This window comes from Felis catus, chromosome C2, assembly GCF_018350175.1.
Source record: "Felis catus isolate Fca126 chromosome C2, F.catus_Fca126_mat1.0, whole genome shotgun sequence".
Classification (NCBI taxonomy): Eukaryota; Metazoa; Chordata; class Mammalia; order Carnivora; family Felidae; genus Felis; species Felis catus.
This window is the reverse complement of record NC_058376.1, coordinates 81,170,016-81,182,047: the sequence shown is the minus strand read 5'-3', so window position 1 is coordinate 81,182,047 and position 12,032 is coordinate 81,170,016. Positions and strand designations below refer to the sequence as shown.

The 12,032-nt window shown below is 47.4% G+C and overlaps 1 protein-coding gene across 13 annotated transcripts in view; it reads right to left on the bottom strand.

Annotated features, from left to right (window-relative positions):
• The window catches only part of DGKG (diacylglycerol kinase gamma), a 217,099-nt gene that overhangs the window by 60,891 nt on the left and 144,176 nt on the right, over window positions 1-12,032 (bottom strand). For all 13 annotated transcript variants that reach the window (XM_023260324.2, XR_002745328.2, XR_006585184.1 and 10 more), the window contains one exon: window positions 7,780-7,870. In XM_023260324.2, the coding sequence (XP_023116092.1) occupies window positions 7,780-7,870 (91 nt within the window). The remainder of the gene's footprint in view (window positions 1-7,779; window positions 7,871-12,032) is intronic.

Sequence of the window (12,032 nt, the reverse complement as noted above, 5' to 3'; positions counted from 1 at the left end):
ATTGCAAGGGTAAATGATTGTTGATCCTAATGGCCTTGAGATATAACATGTATGTGTGCACGTGGTATGTATCTGATCCTTTGTTAGATTATATACCCTTCCAGAAAGAGTCACTTCTTCTACCCTCTTAATTCCTCTTCTGTAGAAGACCAGGATCAGCCAATTTATGACCTCCCTAAGACAGATAAGGGCCAACAAGTCATACTTGTATATTCTCTGTTGCGATATTCTCTGTAATAGTCCCTGTCACATAACCCAGTTGTACAAGTAGGAAAAGACTGGAATGCTTCTGTTCCCCGAGGTTGTTGAATCTCCTGAGTGTGGAGAAGATGATGATTCTTTTCAATATTCTAAAAAGTCTAAGAGAAATGACACATATCCCACTGATAGAAGCTCACAGTTGATCATTACTTAGATGATGCATTTGTTTGTAGATATGGCTTAGGGAAGTTATTCTTTCACTAAGGGACCTTGGTGGTGGAAAAATTAAGCTCACCGGGGCAGAGGTTAGCGCAGCCATCTTCCAGGAACCTGTCACGGGGGTGCCTCCTGACCTGACATACTGCCACCTGACCCCAGCCCGGGTCATCTGAGACTGCTGAGGGCCTCATCTAGCCACCGTGCCTTGTATCTCCCACCGCTTTGTGAAAATACGCACATGAGAATTCATCCTTAAAAGTTATCCCAAGGTCCTTGGAAGACACAAAGTATGTGTAGCCAGGAGTCTGCAGACAAAGAAAATCAAAGCAATTCAAAAAGAACAAAGGAAATGGAAAAGAACAAGAGAATAAAAGCATATGGATGAATGGAGGCTTGGAGTGAAATATAGGGTACACATTTGTGGGAGATGAAAAAGAGGGGTTGTTTAAGAGAGGGAAAAAGTTATGTGGCTGAAACTGCAAGCAAACAGTGGGATTCTGTAAGAGAAAATTGACAGAAATCATTTCTTCTTATTCGGCTGAGAGATTTTAAGGATCAGTGAAGGAAACCTGTGGCCAGCACATGGCTGAAAGAGGCGGAGAGGGAGGATGGAGCTGTGTTGAAAAATGGGTAAAGATGTAAGGAATCAAAGAAACATAGGGGTCGTTCTAGAATCCCGATTAAAAAAAAAATCTTTTTAATGCTTACTTATTTTTGAGAGAGAGACAGTGCGCAAGAGGAGGAGGGGCAGAGAGAGGAAGACACAGAATCCCAAGCAGGCTCCAGGCTCTGAGCTGTCAGCACACAGCCTGACATGGGGCTCAAACCCACGAACCGCGAGATCATGACCTGAGCCGAAGTCGGACGCTTAACCTACTGAGCCACTCCAGTGCCCCTAGAATCCTGATTTTAAAGAAATGAGAGCTAATATTACTACAGGGTTAAAACATGGCCTGCAGTATAACAGTGCTGAACTGACTGCTGAGATTGTGGGCTGCTTTTCTTTTCTGCCCCTTTATAGTTTAAAGTTCTACCGTGAATTTGGGTTGCTTTTACAATCAGGAGAAGAGTTGCCCCTGTCGCAGGAGGGAGCAGGAAGGAACTGAGGTAGGGACACCAGCAGTGTTGAGGACAGGGTGATGGCCAGGAAGCAATGTGAGGTGGTCAGAGCTGCCTTGGATGGTCTCACTGTGAGGATGGTGCTGGAGTGATGGGGCCACCGGCCTTGACCAAGGAAGGGAACAGACTAGAAGGAGGATGTCTCGCTAAGGCCCACTGCAGCCGTCCTTTGACTCTAAGGCTTAATGCGTAATCAGGTTGCCACCTTTTTATTTTCCAGGAATTCGAAATCCATTTGAATGCTCTTCTCACCTCTCCTTTCCCTGGGAGCATGTTTTCATTTCATCTCCCTTGGATTTACAGCTGGGTCGATGGGCTGAGCGTTTGGCCAGTTCCCACCTTCACTACTCCAAGCTCTGAAGGGCTCTACTCGCCCAGACTGAGAAGGTTTCAATGCCAGAAGAGGCCACAGTGCTTGTAGATTTCTTCCCTCTCATTTAAGAGCGTGTGATATTGTAGGTGGATACTGAGGCAGAGTAAGAATGCCCCCAGTCGAAACTTGTGCCACCTAACTGGCCCGGGTGAGCTTGGCCAAGCTACTTAACCTATAAAGTTCTTGATTTCACTCTTTTGAAAAATAATGGCCCTTGAATGGATTGGAGTAGCTAAAGGTATCTGCCCAATCCTAAAATAACCTGATGCATCATTTATTAACTCCTTTACGTGTACGTGGCTTGCCAAATGTTAGTTTTAGAATTTAGGATTCTCATAGACAAAGCCCATACCATGATGAGGATCAGCTATCCCTACCACAGTGCCCAGCACACTCCCTTTTGTGAAATTAAATGTTCAAAACTTGAGATGAAATTCGCATAAGACAGAATTAACCATTTTGAAGTGTATAATTCAGTGGCATTTAGTACTTCCACTCACACTGTCTTTTCAAAGTGTTAGAAGAACAGTCACTTGGGTGGGTTCCATTTTGTTGTAATAACGAAATGCTGCACTGCGCCTCGGTGCTTGCTTAGCCTCTTGTGAGCTCACGTGCAGGAAATTCTCTAGGTCTGGGTTCCTGGGTCACGCGATCTACAAATGTGCTTTCAGTTGAGTGTATATTGCTAAACCCCTCTGTCAAATGGTCACCACTTGCATTTCCATGGCAGCGGCTATGGTTCCCATTTCTGCTCCTTCTCCCCATATCTGGGGGCAGGGGCGATGAGGGGGTGGGGTGGGATGGGGTATGGATGCCACAGAACAGGTAAAAGTAGCGAGCTAGCTCTATCAGCATCAGCATGGAGAGATCTCAGGAACATCATGGTGCATGAAAAAGGCAAGTTGTGGGGCACAAAAGGATTGCGGGGGAACTGAGTTCTATCTGAAATATTTTATTCCTTTGATTAAAACATACTTGAATAAAACAAAATACTGACAAATATTTCTAAGTGTGGGGGGGGAATGGGAGTATTTGATATATCGTTCCCAAGACTTTGTTGCATTAAAAAAAATCCTCAATTAAACGTTGTGGCGGAGGGGAGGAGGGGGAACCTGATGTGCGGATTCCCAAAATATACTGGATAACATTTTTTTTGAGCAGCTTCCAAATTTGGATTCACTTTTCCCCATGCAGAAATTCATATTAGTGGAGCCAGCTAGCCTTCCCTTGTGAACATTGTTTTAAAGTAGATAAAATATCAAGGAATTTTGGAAGTTCTTATTTTTAGCCAGGAAAATGAAAAATTTCCACAGCATGTAAAATAAGTGCTCGAGTTGAAGCCTGCCTGGTTGGCTCCACCTAGCTATGATCACGTCTAAGAACCTTTTTCCAAAGCTATTCTGGGCCTGGGGTGGGGGAGGTGACTCACTGGGTCCCTCCCTCACCCCAGCCCCTATCTGTTTATTCAGGTGAAATCAGGTGAAAATGAACCTTAATGGCAGCCTTGGGAGGGAGGAGAAGTCAGAGACTAAGAGACCCCGAGAGAAGCCTGAGACCAGGGATGATGACAGTCATGTGGGTGACACGCTGGCTTCTTAATTAGCGTCAACCACAATTTACGGAGCACCCATTTTCCAGGACCAACACGAGCCTTCATAGTCGCCAGAAAGGAAGCATTTAGAGCGAGCATTTGCAATATTTGTTATCTTCTTTTTTTTTGATAAAGGTAAAAATCTCATGCCTACTTTAAAGGCTATCTGAAATGTTAAAATAAATAAAAGCGTATAAATAAAAAGAGATCACACATGCCCCGTACCTAGTTGAGAATCTGGGTTCTAAACTGAAGTGCCAGGACTGCCTTGAAAGTCCTGGGTCCTGGGCAAATCTGGATTTGAAGCCTGATCTGACCATACATAGGCTGTAGACCTCAAGGGAGCCCCTTGCTTTCTCTCAGCTCCAATCCCCTACTCTGGAAAGGTGATGACACCTGCGACTTAGGGCTGCTTTGCAGATTCTGTGAGGCAGTTAGTTCCACTGCTAGTTTAAAAAAAAAAACAACAACAACAATCGTGAAAACTTTAATCTGGATAACAGCCTTGGGAAGTAGCCTAACCCCTTCCCCCCCATTTTATAGATAAGAATACTGAGGCCCAGACACACTGTTCAGCAAGTTACTTGACCTAATTACAGAGCTGGGCTAACCTCCTGGTCTTGTCTGGGCCAGGCGCCTTTCACTGCACCCGCCCTGGCCGAGTGTCCGTGGCTGAGCAGGAGATCTAGCGTTACCTTCTCCCCTGCCTAAGTCTCTGAGCGGCTCAAAACAGCATCTAGAGTGATCTGCCTCATGCGGTTCTCCAGGACCCCTGGGTCTAATTTCCTTAGCACTAGTCAAGTGAGTATACTATATTAACCAGCTGTTGTGTGTTCTGTCGACTGGGCTGTAAGCTTTCGGAGAAGCAACCAAGCCTCCTAGTCTTTCTCAACAAGCCATTAGCCTCAGAGAAACAGGTGGTGTTTCCTGTGAGAGACTTTTAATGGAGACCTTTCCTGTGTAATCTCAGGTTAGCTTTCGAGTTTTACCACCCTGATTTTTACCAGCGTCTCTCTCTCTCTCTCTCTCTCTCTCTCTCTCTGTCACACACACACACACACACACACACACACACACACACACACACACACACACACACACACACACACACACACACACACACACACACACAGCAACTACATAGACTTTACTATCTGTTCCCCTCAACCCCTTAGCAGTTTGTGCTCTCAAGTTACTGACCCTCTCAGCCTCAGCTTCCTGACCCATAAAGTAAAGATGTGAATATTTGCCCTCAATGTTTGATGGATCAAAATAAAATGAGATGCCGCATGGGAGAGCGTTCTGCAAACTTTAAGGCATAACTCTGACTCCTATGGTCCAGCATGAACTGATTCCTTTCTCAAATGAGGTTAGGACTGTGTCTTCTGTTCTTTTAAAGCATTTCTCAGCAGACCCACCTGGCTGCCTCAGCAGAGACAGAACCAAATGGGCCCACATTCAACAAAGGAGGAAAAACCTGTGTATCCGTGCTGCAGCATTCACTGAGTTTCTAGCACTTTTAAGGTAAATCTCTATTGGGTTCAAACAAAACTCATTCCAGGAGACCTCGAATCTTCGCTCTCACAAGTTTCCAGCAATAGAATCTTAGTCAAGTTACTTGATGTATCTGAGCTTCGGTTTCTTTATTTAAAAAAATGTGACGAGGGGCACCTGGGTGGCTCAATTGGTTAAGTGTTCGACTTCGGCTCAGGTCACGATCTCACAGTTTGTTGAGTTTGAGCCCCGTGTTGAGCTCTGTGCTGACAGCTCAGAGCCTGGAGCCTGCTTTAGATTCTGTGTCTCCCACTGTCTGGCCCTTCCTTTCTTGTGCTCTCCCTCAAAAATAAATACATAAACATTTAAAAAAATGTGATGATATTTGCCTTAACTGGGTTATTGTGTCAAACGAGGACACATTACGGTAGGCAGCGGAAGCATGTGACCTTTTCCTCTCCCCTTTGCACTTTTCTCTTCTTTCTTTTTACCCTCCTAAACTTCCGGGCCTCAACTTGCTTTTCCATGAAATGGGGATAATAATACCCGACCTACGCAGCTCATAGGGTCGCTGTGGGACAATGCAATAAAAGCTGAGCTAGGGGTTTGAAAGTGGTGACGTGTAGTATAAACACCTGTGTGGAGTTATTCTTGGGACCACTGACCTTGAACTGATGAGTGTGCTGGTCCTCGTGGGCCCGGGCTGTTGTGTGTAGCGGCCACATTTAGCAGGTCACTTAACCAGCTTCTCTTACTGCTCTGCCCGAGGCTCCTGATGCTCTCATAGCTACCTCTGGTGCCCTGCAACCCCTGTCACTCACATGCCTTGCTCCCTTCTGTCTCTCTGTCCCCCTCTGGATCACAAGTCTACCCCACTGCTCTCTGGATGCAAAAAAAGGTGCCGGCCCCAATCCTGCGGGTGTTAGAAGCCGCCTGTCACAAGACCCCTCCCCCCCATTCCCCTCATGAATAAATACTAAAAAGACTCATTATGGGCAGATAAGGAAAACAGGAAATGCTCCCCAAAGTCCCCCAACAACCCACAGCATGAACTATCCCACCCCCTCCAGAGGTCACCAGCATCTTTTGCAGGGAGGCCACTAGCCCCCCATGTGGTTGAGGAGGAGCCCTTGTTGTGTCTTGGCCCCAGAGGGAACCAGCAGCCGGGAGGGCGAGCTGCACAGGCAGGGGAGCCGAGCTGCTCTATTCTGGGCACAGTTTCAAGGCCAGCTGCAGGGAGAACAAGCAGTTGCTGTGTGCCTGCAGCTGGCAGTGGTTAGGCTGGGGCTGTCCCTCACTCGGGGTATATTTAAAGAGACCCCACCAGGCGATCATGCCAACGGGAGAAATGCACACACATTTCTGTTGGCCGGGCTCGGGCTCCGAGCCCAGCCCTGCCCTCCTTCTCTGCAGCTCTCTCCCAGGCAGTGGATTCAGAGAGGTGGGCTAGCTCCTCAGCCTCTCCCCGGTGTAGCTGGTCCCACCTGGGGACACAGAGCCCTGGCTCCTGGGCCTTTCTGCCCTGCAACTGAGCCCTGAGCTGGCCAAAAGTTCTAGGGATTAGCCCTGACCAGATCCTCCCACTCTGGGATTGGTAACCTGGCAACGGAGGGGAGAGGCAGGCAGATGAGTCAAATAGAAGCACAGAATCTCTGGCTTTTTGTTTTGTTTGTGAAAACTCCCTGCGCGCACAGGCTGCCTTCTGCAGGGAATGGTGGGGCTTTCCCACACTGCTTTAGGCCAAATGCTCCTCCTCAAAGCGGTGCCCAGGCCCAACCTGACTGCTAATTCAGGCTTAGGGACAAAGCTGGTGGGCCAGGGCGAGCCCACCCTGGCTGAACTCTTTGGCTGCCTCTTTCATTTGTTTTTCTCAAGTGAAAACAAGGCGACAGGCATGAATCCCACGGGAAGACGGTGTGGTAGCTGAGAACCATGGGCAAGGGAACCAACGGCCCGAGGACCCGCAGAGCAGAGGCAAGCTGCTGTGCATAGCCCTTTGGCCTTTCAGGTGGCCGGAGACCAACGAAGCCCTCTCACAGTGGTGAAGAGACTTCTGAGGGGAACCCAGCAGGAGTAGGGTGAGCGGGTGGGAGGCGGGCAGCTTCCAACCAGGGGAGGGAAACCTCAGGCAAACCGTGTGAGGCAGGCTGCTAAAAGTGCCAGAAGAGTTATTAGCAACAGGATCAGCTACGTAATTTGAGGGGCCCGGTTCAAAATGAAAAGGCAGGGCCCTTTGTTAAAAAGTTTTCAAGAATTTCAAGATGGTGACAGAAGAGCATTGGGCTGAGGGCTCTTCCGAGCAGCTGCACAGTTTGCATGCCCACGAAGCCGACCCGGGGTACCTCTGAAGTCGGCTCCTTGAAGCAGCTGTGACAGTGGGGGCGGAGCGAGCTGCGGGGTGTCTGCTCCCAGGCTTTGACCCGCTTTGGGACATTGCCTCTCCCCACCAGCAGCTTGCCTTTCTGTGCTGGCGACAACTGAGTGTTCGCCTCTCTGCGAAGGGGCAACTGCAAGGCCACAGTGGGGGCAGGGCTGAGGATGGGAACGGACCTCTAGGCCCCAGAGCCCCAAGGTTCTCTGGATGGGCCCACAAGGGCAGGTCCGGTGGCTGGAACCCTGAGCGAGGGCGTAGCGGTGTTTGGGAATAGGACGGAGATATGACAAGCGGACTCCACTCTGGGGCACCTGTTCAGGACCCAGGGGATATGCCCCGAGGGTGTGTGTGACAGTTCAGGAGCAGAACTAAGGTCCGGAGAAGGCGTATTCCCACCCGAGGACTCACCTCCAACTCTATGTGGTCATGCAGCTTCTTGCAGGTGGCCGCGAAGGTCTCAGAGGTGCCAAATTCAAAGTACCACAGTTTGTTCTTCATCCTGCGCCACGAAGCAGAGGGCTGACTCAGTATCATGTGTTTGAAGCGGTCATGCAGCACGGCTATGCTGCTGGGGCTGGGAGGCCCAAGCCCTCAGCTTTCCCCACTCCTGTGCTTTTAGCACTTGTTGATCAGATGATAGGGGTAGAGATTTTTCACCAACCGTTCCGGCAAAGAACTCAGAGAAAAACCCGTTCATTTCATAGACATCATGGCTGCTCGGCTGAACCACCAACGGCTCTGAACTTCCTGGTCAGAGCAGGAGAAAGGTGTGTTTGCCTCTGGATCTGGATCAAGGGAAGGTTCTATGAAAATCAACCAGAGGCGACAAGTGACACCATTTCTCCGATCATGGTCCTCTCTACTGCTAATGCAGAGGGACTTCAGGTAGAGCCCTCTCTTGGGTATAGCTGGGGTAGGAAGGGAAGATCAGACAGACTTTTGAGACTTGAGGTATATTCAGTCTTGGCACAGAGAAGAGATAGTCCCACACTAAACCCACCAACACATGTGCTACTTTGTCCACGCTCTGACTGAGGGAAGCAGAATGGAGAGAATTAGACACAGATTTGCAGATAAAGTGAGAAGAGAAGAAAAAAACGGAGTTGTTTGGGAGCAAGAGTTCTCCCCCCACCACCTCTTCCTCAACTGTATTTGCTTAGGTTAGGACAGTATTTCATTTAGGGGTAGATCTTGTCATTTGCCTCAAAGTAAGAGCTCAACATTTAGAGCTTTACAATTTTTCAACATCTTCTTTAGTGGGGGAAGGAAAGGGATTCCCACGTAGCTGGGGGCTTTGCAAAGTCAGACGGTGTGTCCGGACACTTGATCATTTTGATCAGATCGTCTCAGCAAGTAGTGTGTCTGAAGGTATTCTATTTCCATTCCCTCCCTCCCAACTGTCGTCCCATTATCAGGGGCTAGCTAAGAGAAGGGACACCTGTCCAGTTTATAAGATGGCAGATTTGGCCAGGGAAGGATTAAACAAAATCACATTTTTCTTGGCACATTCTTCTGGAGAGAGGAAGCCACCTTGTGTGCTGGTGATCCTCTATCCTCAGATTTGTGAACTAAGAGGAAAAGAGCATTCGTTGAAGGGCAGAAGGCTCTTATTTCTTCCTCGTATTCCTTGGGGGCATAGCAGATGACTCTTCAGAATAACAGACAACTTTTTATCTCTGCATTTCTCGAAGAGTCTGCCTGGAATGTGAAGATGCGACTGTGTTCTTCCATTGTATGATGATTTCTAAGACCTAGTTGACGGAGCCTTTCTGACTCTACCTGTGCTTGAAAAGAAATGATAAGTAATGAGGGAAATAAGAATAGGCAAGATTTAGGGAGTTACGCCTAACGTAGAAAGTCAACAGATTTGGGTATACTTGTAAGTAGACCAGTGCTACTCAACTAGTGTGCTGTAATCAGGCATGCCTGGAGTATCGATCCCCTCAGTCTTCGGGGTGACCAAGTTGGAGCTGAGCCCCCACTGTCGTACTGGGCATTTTCATCTGTATGCTAACCAAGTGCTTTTGTTTTCCACGCGTGCCACGAAATGAAAAATATTGGGAAACACTGTTCTAGATCGCTGGTTCTCTGTATGCACAGTAATGTGAATACAAATCACCTTCATTAAAATGCAACTTCTGATTCAGTTGTTGAGGACTGGGGCCTAAGAATTTTGTGTTTTCTAGCAAGCTGCTGGTGCTGGTCCAGGGAGCACACTTGGAGCTGTGAGGATGCGGAGACCACATTTGTGGTTCTGAAACATTGGTATTCGTAAGAATTGCCTGGAGAATGCAATTAAAATGCTGCTTCTTGGGCTTCTATCTGTAGAGACTCTATGCGATAGATATGGGGCCCAGGAATATGCATTTTTATGAGTGGCCAGGGGATCATTATGTAGGTAGTCAGCTGTCAGGACTTTAAGACACATTCCTCTAGATCTCAATGAAATGGCAATCAAGGAACAGGACAGACGGATTAAGCCTGACAGGATTCTTCAGGGAGGATTAAATGAGGGCCAGTGCCTTTCAATAGACAATGATGGTGAAAGCCCCATGACAGGAAAAACACAGATTGTCATAAATGTCAAGGTTGAGCATTCCTCTCCAGCAGCGAAAGCATCTCTGTAGCCAAGAGACCTGCACTGTGATTCCATTTTCAAATATCACTTCTGGTCTGAATCATGACTTTTGAAAGTTATTGCCAGGAGATTTAGAGTTTTAATAAAAATTTCCGGAAGCCACCAGCTATTTTTGCCCAGAAGTGGCTCTTCTGATAATCTAATAAGGTTAAGAGGTCATGGTTAGGTCAGTGTAGCAGAATGAGAGGATCAAACAGACTACTCATCTCCTGCTGGTAAGATGTCCATTGCTGCCTGTGTAATCTTTGGCAAGTGTTACGCCTTAGTTTCCTCATCTGTAAGATGGCGATAATAAAAAGATGTGCTTCAGAGGGTGAGAAGATTAAATCACTTTGCAAGCGATTGCAAAGCACTTCACATAATGCTTACTGCATAGCAAGCTCACCAAGAACGTTAGTCGCTTACATACTGGCTATTAATTCAGTGTCTTGAGTTGGCATGTTTGGATAACATAGTAGGGCAAAAATGACAGATCAGATTGGGTGGCTGTAGATATTATATGTGCAAATTTTTCTAGGACAAAAAAAGGTGTGATCGTATTTGTTGGATCATGTCTTGACGTTTAGTTATAAACATGTTCTCCACATGTTTATTCTGATAGATTTTTCTGGAGTTATAGACCATACTCTAATCCTTGGCTAATTATCTTGCCTGGTCCCACAACATCCAAAGACGTGATGTTGATTATGAATATGCTTCTGAGAAAGTGAATGGTGTGACAAAATATTTATCAATTCGAGAAATTCATTGTGCCGGGGCACCTGGGTGGCTTAGTTGGGTAAGCATCCAACTCTTGATTTCTGCTCAGGTCATGATCTCATGGTTCGTGAGTTTGAGCCCTGGATCAGGCTCTGTGCCGATGGTGTGTAACCTGCTTGGGATTCTCTGTCTCCCTCCCTTTCTTCCCCTCCCCCACTGGCTCTCACTCTCTCTCAAAACAGATAAACATTAAAAAAAACAGAGAGAGAGAGAGAGAGAATATAAGCTTCATGAAAGCAGGGATTAAAAAAAAAAAAAAAGAAAGTCATTGTGCCAGAACTAGATGGGGGTGTACTAGGTACACTGAAGATAAAACACTGCACTATGAGTGTTTTAGGTGAGCCAGGCACCTGGGAAGGACAGACAGGGAAAAAGCTCACACAGTTGTGGGCTAAGCCCTACGCACTGGGAGTACCTTGGAAGAAGGACATCCAATTCTTGGGCCAGGGGCAATCAGAGAAAGCAATCCAGGGGCGTGATGGCAAGGTTGAGTTCTGAAGAATGTGGAAGAGAACAGGGAAGGTGGAGGAAGAGCACTCCAGGAAGAGGAAGAAGCCCAGGCAATGGCACAGGGCAAGAGAGAACATAAACTTGCTACAGATGCCCTGGAGCCCAAGGTGGGTGGGTTGGTGATTGGCCAGGTAAGGCTAGAGAGGCAGACAGGAGCACATTTGTGAAGGCTGAGAATGCCATGCTTAGGTGTTCGGGCTTTATCTTTAAGTCTACAGTGTGTCATGGAACATCCTTAAGTGAGGCTGCTGGCGAGGGTTTGGGGGTGCGGGGTGGCAGTAATGACCTGATCAAATCTGTGCTTTTTAAAAATCACTCTGTCCCAAGTGTGGAGAGCGGCTTAGAAGGGCTGGGTACAGACTGGAGGCCCAGAGAGTAGTTTTCAGGTGGTGTAGAACAGAACAGAATTGGGAAGGCCAAGGAACAAAGGCAGTGACAGCAGAGTTATGGAGAAGAGAGTGCATTCACCAGCTAAAATTTAGGAGGTAGAACTGACAGAGCTGATTGGTTGTGAAGAGTGAATGAGAAAGAATGGTCACAGTGAAGTCCAGATTTTTACCTTAGCATGAGATGGCAGGTGCCATTCACTGAGAGAGGGACGGAGGAAATCAATTCTCCGGTGGCAGCCCCCTTTGCAATTGAAGGACAGCACTTTTGTGTTTTGGCCTATCTATCCATGCATCCATCCATAGAACATCTGTTGAGCCATACTATGGGTGAGGCACTGTGTAAGCTTTGGAGGTAAGTGATGAAT